We start from the raw sequence: 20,693 nt of genomic DNA on the forward strand, positions 1-20,693 counted from the left end.
GACCCTAACCGCGCGAACTGAGAAGAACCCCCTTCGCCCCTTGTGTTTGAATTTTTTTTCTACCAGTTTTAGGTGGTGTCCTCTAGTCTTTGTTACGGAATTAATCTCAAAGAGTTTGTTGCTAATGTTGCTATGACTATAGAACATTTTGTACATGAAAATCATGTCCCCCCTTAATCTCCTTACTTCCAACGTAAACATGTTTAAATTTAGTAGCTGTGTCTCATAACTCTGGTCCTCCATCCCCTTTATGAGTTTGGTCACCCTCCGCTGGACTTTCTCCAGTTCAAGGACATCCTTTCTGTGGACCGGTGCCCAAAACTGCACCGCATACTCCAGGTGGGGCCGAACCATTGATGTGTAAAGTGGCAAAATTATAGACCTATCCCTGCAAAATATTCCCTTCTTGATGCAGGGTGAAAGTAATTCAGTGGCCAAGTATGTCTCCTGATCTGAACCCAATCAAACACCTATGGGGAATTCTGAGGAGACAAGTTAAGCATCACTCTGCATCCAGCAACCAGGCTCTAAAAGAGGTTGTTCTTGAAGAATGGAAAAAGATAGATGCTGCAATATGTCGCCAACTTGTTCATTCCATGCCTAGAAGACTTGGTGCTGTCCTTACAAATCATGGAGGTCACACACAATACTAGATGTAGTAGTTTTTGTTGTGGGGTGTATTCATTTTTGCTTCACCTAAATTGAGTGAAACTGAAGATTCTGTAATCTAAGTTATTATTATATATTATTAACCTTATTTTCATGTGATTAGCTAAACAAATGTTCTATAAAACTCAGTTTTGTGAAAATTTTGGAAATTCTTCTTATGTTCACTGAGACACTGATTCAAATCTTACTGTTTAAAGGGGTTTAATCATTTATGCTGAACACTGTGAAGGGAATTTATGAAAACTGGAGCAGACCAAATCTGGAGCAGCTGTGCATGGCAACCAATCAGCTTCTCTCTTTTATTTTCAAATCTTAACTGAACAAACTGAAGAGAGAAGCCGATTGGTAGCTGATTGGTTGCCATATACAGCTGCCCTAGATTTTGTGTGCTCCAGTTCTGATAAACTCCTCCCAGTGTATATGTACACACACACACACACACACACACACACACACATACAGGGCTTATAAAATTATTGCTCTGACTGAGACGTTCGCGGTGATATGTAACATGTGCGGCACAATAGGCGCAATCAGCGCTTCCGCACGTAGGCACACACGATGCATGTTTGCGTGTATGTGGGGGTGGGGGAGGCTTCATTTTTATTTTCTTTAATTTTTTTTTATTACTTTTTTTTTTACACTTAACTTTATTGCTATGACATAGGGGGCTAAGAAGCTCCCTATGTGATAGCCAATTCACATGACAGGTCCTCTTTATGGAGACATCAGGGGTCTCCAAGACCCCTAATGTCACCTAGGGACCCCCAGAGAAGCTGATGAAGCAGACATCTGCTTCACCAGCTTCTCCCCATCTTCCGTAGCCGGAAATGACAGCTGAATGCGGAAGTGAGGTAATATACATTACATCCTGCATCCGGGGACCGGAGAGGAGGTCAGAGGCAGATAGTGTACCAAACTCCGTTTGCTCTCCCGTCACAGAGCAGCCTTGTCTATCCCAGCCGCACCTGGCACAATCGCTTGAATGTAAAGCTACTCGTCCAGCTCCGGCGTCCTCTCGTCACAGACGAGAGGACGAGTGGATTTTTCAAGCCCTATGTATGTATGTATATATATATATATATATATATATATCTATATCTACAGTATATCTATATATCTATCTATGTCTATATATAAAGCTAAAAGGCTTTTTTCTATGGGGCAACTATAGAGGAAAACCTACAGTTAGCATTTATGTGAATGGCAAGAAAAGCGATCACATGAGTTTCCATTAGATACTGAATGATCAGAGCAAAGAGGGCATGACAGATTCACATGATTCGCAATGATACACTTTGTGTCAAAAAGAGAGCATGAATGAACAGAATCCTTTATGTATGCAGTTAACTACATTTCTTTTAGAGTTTCTGTCCTTTGTAATGAATCACAGCTGCATGAATCTTAAAATATAACTTATGAAAACTGTTTCTGCATTTAGGAGATCTGCTACGGAAATTACTGAATGTCTTAAAATACTGGGAGTCCTGCTGTGTCTTTGCCTGCTCCCACCACTGACAGCTACAGATGCTGTGGAGAAAAGGTGACCAAACACAGCTCCGGATATTTTCAGCTCTTCCACATGAACATACAAATTAGAGGTAAGGTGACCATATAAGCAATATGTTTATGCTTAACAGTTGTTTCTTGAAATGATGCTGGGCTCAGTTTAGAGGTCAATAGAACTTGCCACAGTTTGTAAGGACTGTATTGAAATAATTTTTTTTAGCACCGTTGCATGCACCATAACAGGGAAAGATCAAAATGTGTATGTAAAAATAGATCACCAAGCAATAGACATGCCATAGACTCAGAAATACCAAAGTTATAAAGAGTCATAATAAAAAAATAAAACATTCCCCGTTTGTTGCTCCAGCACTGGAGGAGCAGAGAAGAGGAGGGAAATCCCTGCAGGGTACATAGACTGAGAGCTGATCGATCAGTGGTCACGTGATCATTCAGCTCTTAGTCTTAAAGCTGTGGTGGGACAGCTGCAGTGTCCCCACCAGCTCTAAGTATTGGGGAGAGTATGTACCGTATTACTCTCCCCAATACTACTTTTAAGCATCTAATGCAAAACAAGCATGCAGAGATGGACATGTGACTTCTTCGACTTGCCTAATATACTGAACATGCTTCTTCCCCATTAGATATATTTGTTTTGGAAGGAGGTACACAATGCAGCACCCACATTTATCTGAGGAAAGGTATTTTTTCTATTTTTACATTTTTAGGTTGAAGAACATCTGATAGAACTCAAGAAAATCAGGACATGGCTTTACAAAATTATAGGGGTGGAAATCAGTAAATTTAAGTATTACCATATTCACCTTGAAATGGGAGAACATGCAATCCACGAAGAGACATAAGGACTTCTAGGAATGCTTTGTTCTTACACTGTACTGGAGTCATATAATGTGGTAATTACAGATGCAGCCACGTTTGGCATTGTTCGTTAACCATTCGAGTCCCAGGGCCTTTTTTCTCCCCAAATCCCCTGGTGTCCCAGAATGTTGGTGATGTCTTGGTTCTTCACATAATACCTTTTAATGTTTGTAGTCTACCCTACAGTATTATAATACATATATTTTTTATTTCCTTCAATTTTATTAGTAATGACTATTAAAAAAATATATAAAAACCTTGTGCCTGCAATTTTGTATGTGTGTATGTAGCATTTACGTAATATGTGCACCCTCATATATTTGCCCCGAAATATCATTTTAGAAAATCACATTAGTGTAACTTTTATGTAACTTAATAGTAAAGCTCAAAGTGAATGTATGTGTTTTACTTTAGGAGAGCTGTATTCCCTTTTCGAAACTACACTGCAATGTATGCAGGGGGGAAAAATCAGTTTGTGTAAATTGATAAGATTTAGATCAAGTTGGGTTGACGAGGACACAAATGAGTACGATCGCTAAAAATCCAAATGACATTGCGTTCACTTACGTGAGCATTTTACACTCACAAAGTATATGCATTGCCATTGCTTGGACCTGGGGATTAATCATATTATATATACTGCATTCATTTCTACTTATACACTTTTTTTTCTTCATTGAGGGGATCTTGATTTGATCAGTGGAGAACTGATCCAGACTTCCCAGGCAGATGTGCAGCAACAGATTACCTATGGAACACTGTGTAGCAAGATCAGAAGCCCAGAAGCTGATTGTTTCAGTTTCTGTGCCTAGTACTGGATTTCAGCAACAGCTAGCGGTCCCAGCCAAAACCCAGGCTGGGACTTGCAGTTGCCGCTAATTCCTGGTGGTGTTTTAAAATGGCACTAGAACAAATGGCCACTGTCCCTGGGACTAGTTAAAGAAACCCTGCGACTAAAAGTACAAACAAAAAAACAAGCATTTTAAATGCTTACTTGATTTGATTTTTTTTATTGACCTGCAATGTGCCTTTGAACTAGTTAAAAAAATTATACTACTTCAGGAAGTGTCAATTCCATAGCACAGCCCCCTCCCTTCTTGCACATCACAGCCCTCTACCTGTTCTGTTTTATATTGTCTCTGCTGGCCCAGCTCCTCCACCTCTCCTATTGCCTTTCTATATAACTTTTTATGTAGCTCCCACAGGAGTCGCAAAGCGGAATACTATGGAGTGTTACATAAGTGACAGCTCTGAGTCTGTTGGTGGCAGTTGAAACCAAATGCAAGATTGTGATGCCAAGCATTGTCAGGCTTTTCGGATGTCTACACATGGGAGGCTTTTACAGAAAAAAATAATATAGATAAAATACCTTGAATGCACTTATAATCTTACAGGAAGATTTTTGTTGTAACTAATGTTCAAGCAACAAGGTCTCTTTAAACTACCTATGACTAATTTACAGAATAGAAAATGTAGATCTGCGCTTGTGGGTAACCTATTAAGGGAATAAAGCAGCCACAATACAGACTGAGAAGTCCTAGCAGTTTAAAGGAGATTTTGCGGCGCTAAAAACCCTTTCTGTGTAAATAACTAAATATCTTAATAAATCAAGTAATACTCAAAAAACCGTGATCAGTGCAAAATGCTAGCAGTGAAAGACTTTTCTTCTAAAACTGTGAGTAAATCTTACTGTGTAAATAAGATGAGAAGACCATATGGTATGTAATTGTGATAACTATATAAAGCAATATTAACAGTGAAAAACAATTAAAAAAGACTGTAGTGTGCAATCACTTTGTCATTTTTTAATGTAAGTTTGGATGTGTATGCGGTGAGTGAGCACTGCCTAAGGGGTTTTCGTGTGTGACACTCTGATGTTTTTCCACGCACTTATATTTGATGCACCAGCACGTTGTTTAAGTAATTGGAGGATATCCATCAACCCTCCAGAGACTCTTTGTTTTACATCTATCACTACATGAAGTTAGACTGGACTTTTTTGTCATTTAATGGATCACGGATTTGTTTGTTTGAGAGGTTTGTCTAATCATATAGAGGTTATATCACCTCAACCACTTTGCACAAAGTGATTGCACACTACAGTCTTTTTTAATTGTTTTTCACTGTTAATATTGCTTTATACAGTTATCACAATTACAAGAGACCATATGGTTTTCTCATCTTATTTACACAGTAAGATTTACTCACAGTTTTAGAAGAAAAGTCTTTCACTGCTAGCATTTTGCACTGATCACGTTTTTTTGAGTATTACTTGATTTATTAAGATATTTAATTTACAAAAAGGCAGACAAAAATAAATAATGGACAGATTAATGCGCATAGATTATATTGATATATAAACAGGTGATTTTTTTTTTGGATTAGCAGTCTGGAAACTCATAAAACTGAAAGAGATCATGTACACAATTAATTATTCAATGTCTGCACATGTCGCCATGTTACAGAAATAGAGGAAACACACAGGCAAATTACATTTTAATTATAATACAAGCTGTTATCAGCAGTCAACAATAACATAAACTAGCATATGTTCCTATGTAACAGAAACAAAACAGGGGAATTAAAGAAACCACAAATCTTTATTCTCTCAAAGAGCCCGTAGTAAAATGAAGACCGCTACAACATAAACTGACCATTAAAGTTCATTCATTCCCCCTAAATTTTTACTAAGAATCTACAGGTAAAAAGCAGATGGGTCCCTAGATCTAAGCTGGCAGTAGAAATGTGTTCAAAAAAATTTGAAGGAGCAGGAGGGGAAATTTATCTTGAATTAATGAAATTGTAACCGTCAAAAGTGGTTTTATTTCCAACTGCATTCAATGCCATATTCTAATGTTAAAACCAACTAGAATTTCAAACAAGGTCGTCAAGTCTCTGATGGTGTTATCAAATGTTCTGATGAGATTCATGTGAATGTCCGTACAGAAATACCAGTGAATGGTCAGCCAGAAGGTGGCTAAAGAACCGAGATGATGGTCAGACATGCCGGCATGATTTAACCAGCTATATAGGTCTTCTATTTTATGTATACATGAATGCACAGGTCATGCAGGAGGTTCATTTTTATACTATTAAGAAAGATGGAGTGTGGAATGAGAGATTTAAATGTGGATATTTTTTACACTATTTACTTCCAGATTCTGGTGTCACAAAAAAAGGACAGTGTCTGACTTTGCTACCTGCAAGACATAGAAATACAATGCCAGGTTCTCGAATCAGAACAAGCATACTGTCAGCTATGGTGTCATGCCATGCTAGCTGGCATCAGTAAATACATACTGCCAGCTTCTGGTATCTGTAAATGTAAAATCCAAAACCTCTAATGGTGAGGAGAACCTAATCAAACCTTCAAGTGTCAAAATACATTGTTAGCACCAGTACATTTTTAATGCTAACTTCAGGATGCTCATGCCATTGACACCTACTGCTAGTTTTAGGACCATAGCCAATCAGCAGTGGCAAGCAAAAATATATGCCTTGCTGCCTTATATATGCCACGGGTAAGATCTGTCTGATTGCCATGCAATTGCGTTGGCTTAAATACTAGATAAAAATGTCCAATTTGTTGAAGATACTTTCCCTGCAGTACTGAGAGTGGAGGTTGGAGGAACAAGTAATTGATAATGGGTACCTGACATCAATAAATTCCTTTAGTCATACTGATAAATCTGAAAACACAGCTTCCCACTGTCATTCAATGCTGTGTGCATAATTACAAAGCATTTAGGCTACTTCTATTGGCTCTGAATCCTGCAAACAGAAGTGGATAGGTTCTATATGCCGCCCAGTCGCTTAGTGTAGATTAAAGCATATGTAAGGGCAAATCTTTTTTCTTTTGGATAGAAAAAGTAAAGTTAGGGAGAGTAAAAATTGCTGTCAGGTTTTTTTTTGCCATCTATATCTCATTAGGGAGATTTTCCTTCATTTCCTGTCCTGTAGACTCCAAGGAAAGTGAGAGGGTACCTTTCCCATGTGAGGGATATACCCTCTTAGACAGTTATAACAGCGGTTCTAACCCCTTAACACTATAGTCAAACAAAACATTTTTTTTACCTTTACCTTTTTATACTTTAGGGTTCCAACCTAATTCACCTTTCCTTTAATGTGATGTGATGTGATTATTAAGTATCGGTGTATTTAACAGGATAATTTAACTTTTCTTACCTCATATTTTCTGCAGAGTCTTCGGGCATGGGAGCCACTGTTTGCACTGCTGGGAGATTTTTGCTTGTAGCACCATTTACAAAACTAGAGGATGAGGAGGAGGAGGAAGAAGCAGAGTCCACAGCACCTGTGCCAAAGACAAATCTCAGCAAGTGAGACACACACACATATTGACAAGGAGAGCTTTTAAACCTTTAATAATGTTAATATGATAAATCTACTGTATAAATAATGGTGCAGCTGACGTTCCAGACCAAGCCTAGTGTCTTGGAGGGTGGAAGGATAGAAAACCCACATGAAGGAAGCTACTTAAAAGTTTTAAAAGGAAGTTACCGGGGCAGAAATATATAACTTGCAATTACAGACTATTTTTTTTTTTAATGCATGCCCATGAGTATATGCACAACAGGTATCCTGACACGTGACATGCTTGTACAAAGTCAGCGGCTACCAAGTAGAAACAGAAGAAAAATAATGAAAGCCTTAGAGGTTTTACATTCAAAACAAGTCAACAATGGCAGGTCCCATTGAAAGGCTTTCTCAATTTGCATGTTTTGTTTTGTTCTTTTACCATGTTGTCCCTTGAAAAGGATGCAGGCTGTCCCTGGACAAAAATATCAATGGAACAGTGCCTTTGTATATATTTTCGGCTGCCTGTGAGCCCGCACAGCCATTACAAAACAGAAAGACCAAGAACTGAACTGTCAGATGTGTTATACCAATGCTTCAGAAGTCAGAAGTCAGCTTGCATCTTTTTCAAAAGGTGATGATATTGGAGGTTGGGAAACTAAGGGGTCTATTCACAAAGCTGCCGGGGGATCTGGCCATAGCTTCGGCCGATCCTTCGGCTGGCTTCGGCCCCAGGACCCCTTCGGTTCAGGAGAACCGAGGGGGTGCTGTACGGGCTATTCACAATAGCCCGTACAGCTCTTGATCACGGAAGACCCCTAAATGTGTATCTAAACCCCAAAAAATTTTAAACCAACATCAGGTTTTTATTGCCGTCTCTCCACTGGTGAGATTCATCTCTCTAGATGACCTGGTGGCAATTGTCACCAAGACTGGAGGTGAGAGAAAATCCAAAATTGTAAATGGTGCCCTTAATATAAATAGAGGAGAAATCTTTCGATGGTGACCACTGTCTAAAGTTGGCCATACACCTATAGATTATCTGCAGGTTTTCTATGGTCAGATGGAAAAAGTGCAACAGATTCCTCCATCTGCGCTAAACTGTGTGGATGGAGGAATCTCCTACTGGGCCAAGCCTCAGTATCTTGTTAGTCGGCCCCGCTGGCTGTCAAAATACCTGAACACTCTGATTGGATGCAGGCATTGTTCAGGTGTTTTGGTCCAGTGGGAGATTACTCCATCCACACAGTTTAGCGTAGATTGAGGAATCTGTTGCACTTTTTCCATCTAACCATCGAAAATCTGCAGATAATCTATAGGTGTATGGCCAGCTTTAGAGATGATTTTGGAAAGATGTCCTAAATTTCCTATTCTGCTTTCAAGACAGGAAAGAAGTTAAAATCTCCTCAATGGGACATATAACTAACAGGGTTACTCACAAAAGGGTGAAGAGTTTGGAGAAGGCAGGAGAAGTGAACAATCTAGGACAACATAGCTGATTTGGAAGATTCTCCAAATTAGCTCAGTTGTCCTAGATTGTTCACTTCTCCTGCCTTCTCCAAACTCTTCACCCCTTTGTGAACAACCCTGTAAAAGTTCTGACCTTAGAAATACTTTACAGTGCTTAAATTCTCGAGAATTATTTTCAGCATTAAGTATATTAGTTATTTAATATACCAAGAAAGGGGGGCTATATAGATATACACACACACTGCATTATACAGCGTATCTCTCACTGAAAAATATATATTTTTCAGAGCACACAGAACCAATGATAATATTAAAAAGGGACAAAAATAAGGTATGTAATGCAAACGGAAATGTTTTATTTAAAAAGGTAATTAGTATGTTGGGAATGGGAGGAGAGGAACTATAAATAAAGCAGATTTAACTGTAGCTTACACATCTTTACACAGGCTGGGCATGGGATTAAGGAACCTCCTAAAGGGGGTACAAGAACCTTCACTTTATCAGTATTTGTAATTTACGCACTTTGTAGGCCCTAAAATTTTCACAGTAATATACGGATTGTCTGCACCACTGCAGTCACCATGAATCAAGCTGAAGGCATTGTAACTGTACTCTGATATAATCGTCATCAGCATCCGTATATGTAATAAATCTGTATGTATTAACTAATACAAAAATGGGGATCTAACCAAAAGACATGCTACAAGCAATTACTGGTATGCTGGAAGGAAAAAATAGTCAGAATTCTGTTATTATCTGATGCAGAGGAAGATGTAGAGCGTACACTGCCAATAAACAATCACACAGCCTAGCAGAAGCCTTCCTCTATAACTTTTTAGCTAACATTATAGACTGGGTTAGACCAACTCTGACCCTCCAGCTGTGGTGAGACTATAAATCCGTCTCTGGCAGTCATGACAGTAGTTACACCACAGCTTGGGGGCCGGCATTTGCCTACCCCTGGTACAGACTAACACTTCAATTTAAGGAAAAGTACAAACAAGTGTTTCATAGACAATAATACATCAATTGCAGCACAATGGCACACATGGCATCATAAAAAAAAGCAGGAGATCTGATGTAAGGAGTGTGTGAATCACAGAATAGCACAGAAAACAGACAATGTATGATATCACACAGCAGAATAGTATGGTACAACAAATGAGGAACACATGGGCCTTAATTAAGGGGCCAAGTGCAGTAGTCGTTAACTACAATTAGAACCCACCTATTGATCAGTGTGTCTTCTCCATGGGGTGGAAGATAATTTGCATTGGCTGCTATGGCATATGACATACGGCATGAAATGGCACACCATTGCTTTTTGCTTGCATTCTGATATTAACTAGGCCTTGTAGGTTAGATGTTCAAACCTGCAGCTAACTACACTTAAAAGGAAAACGATGGGGTTAGGGCTTTTCCCCATAGTTCTCCTTAGGGTAACGGGAGGACACAAACTGGCGTCCTTCCGTAACCCTAAGCTCAGTATACTGCGAGCTACAGCTTGCGGTATACTGAGACGCCGCAGCTGAAGCGGATCCCGACAATTATGTCTGGATCCACCCAGCTGCGTGAGTGACAGCTGGCTCTGCCTATCTATAGGCAGAGCCAGCTGTACCCGCCCCTCCCCCGTCCGTTCCGCCAGTCAGTGCTGGAGGATCGCAGGAGGGGGGAATCCAGTCCCTCCCCTGTCACGGCAGAGAGCCGTGACAGGATCGAGAAGTGAGCGAGCGACGGTATGTGTTCGCTCACTTCCCGATCTACTGAGCTGACCTGTGACAGTCTCATTGTCACAGGCCGGCTAGAACTATGAGGTGAGTGAAAAGCACTCATCTCATAGTTGTCCTTTAACACTACACTAATGTATTTATTTTGTTTGGCTGCAATTCTAACACTGTATGGTCAGCTTTGTACTACATTGTTAACTGTATGTTTTTTTTATACTGGAAGAGTTTAGGCAGGTCTAGTCTAGTAACCTGGCATCTCTGGCACTTGTCAGAAGTGCTGGTATCTCAGCAACTGTAGCTACTGTTCGTTCCTACTATCTAGGTCTCTGTTTTCTTATATTCTCTTTGGTTGTAAGCTCTCACAGGGTCCTCCTAACCATCTTGTCTTGCATTTTAACTGTATTGTCTTCCTTTATTTTGTAAAGAACTGTGAAAACTATTGGCACTCTATAAATCATGCATAATAATAATAATACTAATCTGCTACCAGTATAACCACATTGACAGACTAGTACAGCTGCACAGAAGTGGAGAACTGTTGCTGAATAAGCACTCTGTTGTGAGCAGGTAAGATAATATCAGTGGTAAGACCTGTCCAATCAAAGGAAACCTTAATATTAAGTGTAATGGAGCACAAAGTATAACTAAAGCCAAAACCTTTCTTTGCATTTTGGATGGAATAGTGAAATCCAATCAGGTTTTTCTTTTTCTATCTGTGCTCCAGTATTAAATGGATAGACTTCCCTTCACCTCCTGTTATGTAGATGCAACAGGAAGCAGGAGGAACTCTCTCCAAATGGAACAAGTGTCCCCATTGGAAGAGTTATCATCTATTTCTGCATTGGTGGATTCTCCCTCAATTGCAGTCCCAGTAACAATGATAATAAAGCACAAAAAAGTTTCCTGCCAAACCAGCTGCTGACAAGCCTGAAGTACTCCCATTACAATACAATTTCCAAGCTGCAGGGATTGTAGTCCACATGCATGATTTCTCTCATTGTGCCCTAATGAAGATGGTGTGTTTTGGACCCCTGAAATGTGTTGGCTACTCTACTTGAATGTCCCCTGATCCGAATAGAATAAAGATGTATCTGGACTATTTTCATTGGTGTGGTGCTTCAAATCTTACATCTACAGTAATACAAACCTGACAGAGACCCTAACCACTCACTATTCTACTCAAAACTAAATCAAAAGTTTTGGTTTTAATTAGGGCTGCGGAAATTAACGATTAATCCCTCGATTAATCGTTAATTATTTTGATCAAAGTTCTTTTGATCAGTACTCACCTCTCCGCCGGCTTCCGTCGGAGATCCGGTGACGTCACGGACATAGACGTCACCGGACTCCTCCCCCCTTCCCCAAGTGGCTGTCGGCTAATGAAGGGAAGGGGGGAGGAGTTCGGAGACGCCGATGTCCGTGATGTCACTGGACTCCTCCCCCTTCCCTTCGTTACCCGATGAAGCTGTTTGGGCCGGTGAGTACACATCCCGGCCGGGAGAGAAACACTTTTTACCTGAAAGGTTTAATCTGCTCAATCGAGCAGATTAAACCTTTCCCTGCGATCGTTTTTTTTTTCTTTTCTTTTCTGACATCGGGAGCCGCGGCCTGACCGTCAGTCAGAAAAGAAAAGAAAGGCATACAATTGCACAGCTATATAGCAAATTAGCTAATGCACCCGCCCACTGCTGCTGTCAATCAGCAGAGGGGGACCTGAATTTTTCTATCAGGTCCTCTTCTGGTGATTGAAAGCAGCAGTGGGCGGGTGCATTGAGTGGGGCACGTGAGATTAATAACGTGCTGGATTAGTGTGATCCTAGTTCATTTTATTACTTCATTGCTGTGCTGTATGTGTATAGGCCAATGTAGTTGGATCTGTATGTGCGTTATAATTAATCGAAATTAATCGATTAAAAAAAAATTTGATTAATCGAACAGGAAATGTTTAATCATTACCAGCCCTAGTTTTAATTACACTTTAGAATCTCTCTTCCCTGCAACTATACCAGCAGTATTTAAGTAATAGTATTTCCTAGAACTCTCACATATGGAACCTCTTATACTCTCCTTGGCTTTACAACACTGGAAGTGCGTGATTGGGATTTGCACTTACAAAGGGATGCAATCTTCTTTTTATTTTTTAACATTGATCATTTGACTATACTAAAGGTGGCATCTCCTTTATGTCTGCACACTGACAAAATTAAATATGCACCACAAAGAACTGCAATGCCCTGAGTTAACTGAATCATTTTTTTTTTTTTTTATCAAAATTATATTTCTCCTTTAAGGTTTTTGTGGCATTTGCATTACCTGTGATACTTGTTCCTATGCCACTGCCTAGTCTCAGTCAGGCTATACAGAGCAAGCAGCAAATACGCCATAAACCATGACCTAAGACTTACTGTTCCATTACACTCCAATTCTAAACCCAAGTGTGGGCTGCATCTGTTTATATGCCCGGGCTGATTTTCAGCTCCAAAGCAGATCTTACATCTACGCAGAAATTAGATGGTCATTATTGCTTCAAAAATTAATTTCCAAACCAGTATTTCACTTTTTCCTTTCATACAAAGTTACAGCGATTTTTTTGTTTGTTTTTCAATGAACAAAGGTTTGAATTTATCGTCGTCTGTTAACCACTTGCCTAAGATTTTACCGTATTCCTGCCAACGTAGACAAACATGGATGCTGTACAACAAAGCCTTAGCGTACGTGAGACATACATTGCTGGAAACACTTTCTGGATGGAAGATGAAATGAAGGGAACAGATACCTGTAGTATTGATCATACTTTTGGGAGTTGCTCCAGTAGCAGCGAATATATTTGGCGTTGTGCTGGGGGTTAAGCTACCACCGCTGGCAGCGCCAACTGTGTTCACAGCTAAACTGCCAGGCGGAGGTTTCTTCACAGGTACGACGACACTTCTGTAAGGAACACGAAGAGGAAAGAAACAGGAGTCAACAATGCCTAAATGCATTAACATTTTCATCCAATTGTATTGGTTACAGTTTCAGATAAATACAATAAGCAGTTAACTAATCCCCTTTGTGACCCTTCTGTGTGGCAACATGGAAGCTTCCTCCATCCCACCAGGAAGAAAGCAGTGAATAGAAACTTTACTGACCTCTGCTTGTGAACCTCGGTACTGCGATGCAATAATAAACTGTATTGATTCGTTATTTAAATGTAACCCAGGAATCAAACAAAGTGAATGTGTGCTTTATCTACGTGGAGCAAGGCAACAGGTTCACTTTAATGCAAACCCCTACAGACACACATACTTACCTTTCGTTTGTCCCCAGGTACTCTATTAAGCTGCCAGGAGCAGCTTATTTTTTTGAAATGCTTTATTAAATGTGGGATTGCCATGTCACACTATTTGTGAATGGAATATTTAGAACACATCTACTATTTCTCTCTATTCTGATAGAAACCAGTATATAGGCTGCCATTTCTGACCTTTGCAAAATGCTAGTTGCCTGGCTTCTACTTAAGTTTTGAGTGATTGACATTGAAAGGGTATTTAGGAAGTTAAATCAGAAAGCCAACATGTGTTCTGGGTTCATGACTCAAACTAATTAATCTACAGAACATCACAGCCACGTAACTAGCATTTGCAGAACGAGAACAGCAATGGCAGCTTCACTATTTGTCATATGGCAGGTTTCCTTTAGGCCTGCCATACAATAGACGCACTCTAGTAGAATGCAGTCCCCACATGCCAGTCCTCCTGGACAAGAAAACTACAACTCCCTGCATGCTCTGCCTCAATCTACCAGGGGGTGCTTTGGCTTGCAGTTTCCCCCTCCTTTGCCCTAGTATATTTGAAGGTTGAGTTTACCTTTCTGACCATGTAGCAGGAAATGTGGTCAGATTGCAACCTCCATACACCCCAAGATAGGATCTGTGAAGAAACCTACAAGTCCTGTTATCCACCGTGACAGAGGGACGTGTAGTTCTCAATGGTGATGTCACTGCACTTGCAGTCCATTGACATGTTCTTCAGTCCCATGTTACTAAATGTCCCTACTACGGTAGGGGCATGAACAGGAGGAAGGGTCTGCAGGAGCCAAAGCATTGCACTTATGATCTACTGGTTGTGCTTGCAATGCTTTACTGGCTCCAAAGCAAAAAAAAAAATTATAAATGCACATTTTTTTCTTTTATGAAGAAGTTTGCATTTTATTTTTTGTGGATAATTTAACATTAATTAGAATAACTGCCCCAATGAGCAGTTATTTTGAACAGTTTCAAAAAACATTGTTCATCTTTACACTAATAAGCATAAGCCCATGTAATACTACCCCCAATTTTCACAAAATGATACCAAAGAAAAGAAGTAATACTATCAAAGCGATTACAGCTAGTGAGATTATTCATTTATACTTCAAAGTCTCAGAGCAATAAGAGACATTTCATTCAGAAATGTCATTGTAGACTAACAAGTCATCTGACAGCCCCTCGTATGACAGGACTTGGATGTTGTGGTTTATTATGTAATTATAGGTACTTCTGAACAGATGAGACAGCAGGAAGGGTGTATTAGAAATTAATTGAAAACTGTAGTCATCCAATAGCACTCTGTGAGGAAAGGGTGCCTTGAAAGCCGCGCTAGGCCTCGGACTTTGAAGGATCATTTTTGATGTTGTCACTCTCAATCGACTGAATGGCTGACAGACAATCAAACCCGTCTGGCAAGCTGGCAGCTCATTTTGCTGGCAGGTGGCAAACAATTAGACACACCAATTTGTGCCTCCTGATGACATTAAAGCATGAAACTAAGTTGTATGCGGGGGCCAGGCGATTTGTGTGAAAGCATTTCAAAAATAATACTCTTTGCCGTGGCAACTCATTTCAGACTGCCACCTCCCATTATGGCTTTGAGCAGTGAAGACGACAGGCTTCAGTTACGTGTGGAGCTAGGCCGCTTCTGTTCAATCCGTCATCGGTGCCCCCTGAGACCTCAATCCCCTCCTTTCATCAATATCACTTCATCATTTACATTCCATGGTACCTGGAGCTGCTGCATACATTACAAACACTGAAGTGCCTTTTGTTGAAACATATTAGCCTGCTCTGAATCTCTGTCTTGCCACTTCGCAGGCTGCCTTGTGAACAATAATGAGCCTAACAAGAGATTGATGCTTTGTTTACAGTCTGCGCTCGCATTTCTCCACTTAATCCTCAGGATGTGTATATACATTGCTGTACACCTGACTCCAATACACGCAGATTGATAAAATGGTTCACATGAAATACAGATTTATAATGCATCAATGCAAACACATAGCAGCAGTGAGCTGTACTGTGCAAGCCATTGATAGGACAAATAAAGCTGAAGCAATTGTTTTTTAAAACTACAAGCCTTTAGGACAGTTCATGTCTGTTTTTTTAATGCATGGTGTATTTAATGCACATATAAAAAATACACATTTCCTTATATGCAAGTTCCTGTTCTGCTTTGCAAGCTAAAACTACCACAGACCATTTTTTTGATCATTTCTGTAGCAAAATAAGTTTGACTGTTTAGTAAGCATATTTATAAAATGATGCTTCCATTTAGAATAAATTCAAAGTGCGTTACTGGAGTCTGTCTGTTAAAGGAGAACTATGAGGTGAGTTCTTTTCACTCACCTCATAGTTCTAGCCGACCTGTGACAATGAGAGTGTCACAGGACGGCTCAGTAGATCGGGAGGTGAGCGAACACATACCGGGTTCACTCGCCTCTCGATCCTGTCACGGCTCTCTGCCGTGACAGGGGGAGGGGCTGGATTCCCCTCTCCCATCTGCCAGCGCTGACTGGCGGAACGGACGGGGGAGGGGGCGGGTACAGCTGGCTCTGCCTCTAGATAGGCAGAGCCAGCTGTCACTCACGCAGCTGGGCGGATCTCGTCATCTACGTCGGGATCCGCAACGGCTGCGGCGTCTCAGTATACCGCGACCTGTAGCTCGCGGTATACTGAGCTTAGGGTAACGGTAGGACTCTAGTTTGTGTCCTCCCGTTACCCTAAGGAGAACTATGGGGAAAAACATTGACCCCATAGTTCTCCTTTAAGTCTACTTAGTTCCAGCAACAAATGTCATAACAGACGGTACTGGTATTCAGAAGGATATCTAATGAAAATGTATATTTTTATGAATTATATATATGAGGGAAATTTCTCTTCACTTTCTGTCCCAAAGACACAGCAAGAAGGAAGGCTTCATTCACACTTTTCACTTGTGTGTTTATGCAGAGATCTGTCTGGCTATATGCTTTGTTTATGCTTCGAGATGCACGCATGGTGCACGCTTACACGCATATGCGTTTAGATGCATTTGTCCTTTGTCTGTTCAAACAGCACATTGAAGTAGGGCTGCAGCTAACGATTATTTGCCTGATTCTTTTTTCAACTAATCGATTGGTTGTATAAAAAAAACTCTTTCTCACCTACAACCAACTAATCGATGATGGGAATAGTTGGCAACTATTCCCATCATCAATTATTGATTTAGTCGATTAGTTGTTGCAGCCCTACGTTGAAGTAGACCATATGATTTCTGCAAAAATGAGCACTTACTCTTGGAGTAGGGCTACCCCCACCCATTACGTTTTTTGTGTGCCCGGAGATGGGCTTTCAGAATAGTGAGCTTTTCCCAACTTTTGTGCCTAGATATTCTTTTCATCTTTTTATTTTCTCTTAGCCTCCTTCTCTCAGTTTTTGTTTTGAAACATAATATCTATTATTTTATCTACATGTCAGTATTAGGTTTTTTATTTTACTTTTACATCCTTTAAACATTCACTTTTTAACTTAAAAATCTGTATAAGTTTAATGTACATTTTCTCTTTTTTTTTGCTATCTGGTATTTTATTACTCGCTTGCACGTAACCACATGTACAGCAGTTAAAAAGTAGCAAAAAAAAAAAAGAATTGTACACAGGATGGACAAAGTGTCTGTGTAGACAGACGTGAATCTAAAACCAAATGAAACAAAAATACTTTAAAAAACAAAAACAGCTTTGAGTTGGTTCCATCACCACTTAAAGTTTAAAAATAAAATGTAAAAAAAGCCTAAGTATTATGCTAACAATCACTGTATTACTATGAGTGAGAACCAGATGTTCAGAAATCAAGCACTGGTGCTGATCCGCAAATACTGGAGCAAGGAAAACTGCAGTGATAGCTCAGAAACTAATCCGGCTTCACCTTTTAGATGCAGGAGTAGTGTATCTGAATGGTGGTTACTCAGAAACAAAATCTAATTTGTCTTTTTTTTTTCTTTTTGGTAAAGTCTAAAATCGGCTTAAAAGTAATATCATTTTCCGTTGCTGGAAATATGTATTCTAAACAAAGCCATCAGAAAAAAAAACTCACCTATGTAACTGTTAAAGCTATAAAACAAACTGGTTGCAGCAAACACAAGGCTAGTAAAGCGTCAATCACTGTGCATTGTACAGCTGCTCCGGTCCTGCACTGACAGGACTACATTCACATGTAAAATTATGCTCCCTCTATCACTTCCAGGTCAGCTGATGACCTTTTATATATGTCACTGGTTGACCTTATTATCTGGTCACCTTCTCCCAACTGATCAGGCCAGTCTTCGGAGTGACCCTTTCGGTTCAATCTAAAGTGAGGTGACCCACAGGACAATGGTCAAATACGACCAAGCTGGCCTGACACACACAAATCTATAAAGCCAGCAGAAATTTGAAAAAAAAAACCAAACACATATGAAAGGTGATTTTCAGGCTTAATAAAAATGTCACCAGTGTCACTTTTTTTTTAAACACCAGCGAATAGTCAGACCACTTTAAACAACTGCTGTCGTTGACCTGTACTACTGTATGAACCTTGAGATACACACTAGAGTATAACCGTACTTGTAGCACTCGCTACCAAGCTTCAGACAGATGGCACTGCACAAACAGCTTGAAATAGGGAACAAGAAAACAAAGGAGGAGTGTAAGGGGTAAATCCCCTCCATGTCACTACACAGAGCACATTTTTTTGTTGATTCTAAACAGATAATATTCTATAATAAAATATGGATGAAAAAATTCACATTTAAAGCCCAATTGCACTTCCCCCCATAAACTATGCAAATGAAGTCAGGTTGGATCCAGAAAGTCAACTAATTGTTGTACTGTTTCATTTTTTAATTCTTCCCCAGCCCCAGCTAAAAAGGCGTCACCACCAAAGCTTGTCCATCAACAAAGTTCTTGCTCTCTGCTGATTGCATCACTGTAGCTGTGACATCACAGGGAGGGCTGTAGAGAGACCGCTGCTCTCCCACTGAATGCAGCAGCTTTTAGCTGTAGACCCATCTTAGCCGTAGGAGTTTTGTGCCAGGGCAGCAATAAATGTAAACCCTATTAATGTCTTAATGTCTCTTATTGCTTCCCTTCCCTCTGTTAAATATACCACAGAAATCATATTGTTATATCTATTTGTGCAAAAAAAATACCCATTGATTGTGTCAGAAATACAGAGCTGTTCCGTGCACAGAGTCTCAAGGAGTTCTTCCAGTTCTTATCTTGCACTACAGGACAATTAGTCCCTATGCAGTGGAGTTTAGAAGAATGGGCAGAATTAAATAGTTAACAACAGAAAGTTGAGCAAGTCTAGGGCCCCTTTCACATAGGTGGTGTCTGTTACGATCAGCATGGGATCCCTGAACAGATCCCTATCTTAAATCGGATAAGAATGGAACAGATGCTACTTTTCTGACATCCATGTCAGTTAAGTTTTTTCTTCCATCTTGCAATGGAAGAAAAAACGTAACTAAATGGACCCATGTTAGGTCTATGGGCAGTTGAATGGAAGAGTGTCTGTTTACATCCAATTACCTCTAAACCATCACATTTATGTCCAAAAAACCCAAGAAGGATGCAAACCTATAATGCAAACCTGTAATAAATAAACAGACTTAAGTGTAATTGGATGTAAATAAACACGTCTGTTTACATCTGGCTGCCAATAGGGTTACGCTGTTTTCCAAACAGATCCCTCTGAAAAAACTGTCAGGTGGATCTGATCGGACTGCACATATGAAAGGGGACTTGCACAAAGTTTTGCAATTTCAGTTCACAAAAAGGCATGTGTTGTCATTCAACAATATAATGAGTAAATTATGAGCAGAGAGCAGTTTTTGCAGATCAACAGATCTTTTTCTGTAGGATTTTTAGAGATAAAACACTGCAACATGTGCAAGTATTGCAAAGATGTACTGCAAGTTTTTTGGTTTTGTCCTGACATATGCTTTAAGAAAAAAAAAACGAGTGACGCTTCCTTTGTGGATCCAACCTGACGTCATTTTGTACAGTTTATAGGGGAAATACAATTGGGCTTTACCAAGAAAAGCAAAATACTTAATATAACAGTATACCTGTCAAAGGAATGAAACTGCATGGGAAGAATGACTTGGGCTTCCCTCTTTAAAGCGGGATCTGGATAGGGTACTGGGTCCGGTCCAGCCTCTGCCATCTCAAAAGGAGCAGCTACCAGACTCTTTAGGATCTCTTTGACATTGATGCCCTTGCTTTGGCTAATGCTAGATATAGAGGGAGCTGGTTTTAGCATATCACTTGAGCTGTCTGTCAGACTTTCCTGTGACTTCTTTACATCAGACGACAATGTAGACAATAATTCACCCATGATGTCTGAGCTTGTAATGTCAAGATCAGTTCCATTTAAGATGCTGCTTATATGTTCGTCTCCAATGCCAGAGTCTGTGTGAGGAATAGAGCTTTCTAAATGGAGTTCTTCAATGGGGGTCGGGATCTCTTTCTCCTTGATATCCGGAAACAGAGCAGGTGTATCTAAAACAGAAAACAATAACATAGTAAGTGACCATTGGTTGCCCGCACAAAAATCTCACTGAGAAGATGAATTTTTCCAACACGTGTATGCGCAACAGGATTCTATTTTTACTACATAGGAAAGCATACTCTCATACTATAACATGACATACTGGCTTTGTGGTTATCAATGTTGTCCTACAGCCATGAAATCTTGTTTAAAGTCCTACAAGGGGCTTTGTGGCAGACCATAAAACATACTGTTCAGTTAATCGTCTATGCAGCACTAGCCCTAGGCTATATCAAGGACATGGACCAATATGAATGGGTCAATAGTCA

At 40.0% G+C, this 20,693-nt stretch overlaps 1 protein-coding gene across 4 annotated transcripts in view; it reads right to left on the minus strand.

Annotated features, from left to right (window-relative positions):
• NBEA (neurobeachin) overlaps window positions 1–20,693 on the minus strand; it is a 553,993-nt gene that overhangs the window by 262,404 nt on the left and 270,896 nt on the right. For all 4 annotated transcript variants that reach the window (XM_018554206.1, XM_018554199.1, XM_018554191.1 and 1 more), the window contains 3 exons: window positions 19,943–20,375; window positions 13,342–13,493; window positions 7,240–7,366 (listed from right to left, as the gene is read on the minus strand). In XM_018554206.1, coding sequence (XP_018409708.1) covers window positions 7,240–7,366; window positions 13,342–13,493; window positions 19,943–20,375 — 712 coding nt within the window. The remainder of the gene's footprint in view (window positions 1–7,239; window positions 7,367–13,341; window positions 13,494–19,942; window positions 20,376–20,693) is intronic.

Source organism: Nanorana parkeri, unplaced genomic scaffold (genome assembly GCF_000935625.1).
Source record: "Nanorana parkeri isolate BGI_ZX_2015 unplaced genomic scaffold, ASM93562v1 scaffold8, whole genome shotgun sequence".
Classification (NCBI taxonomy): domain Eukaryota; kingdom Metazoa; phylum Chordata; class Amphibia; order Anura; family Dicroglossidae; genus Nanorana; species Nanorana parkeri.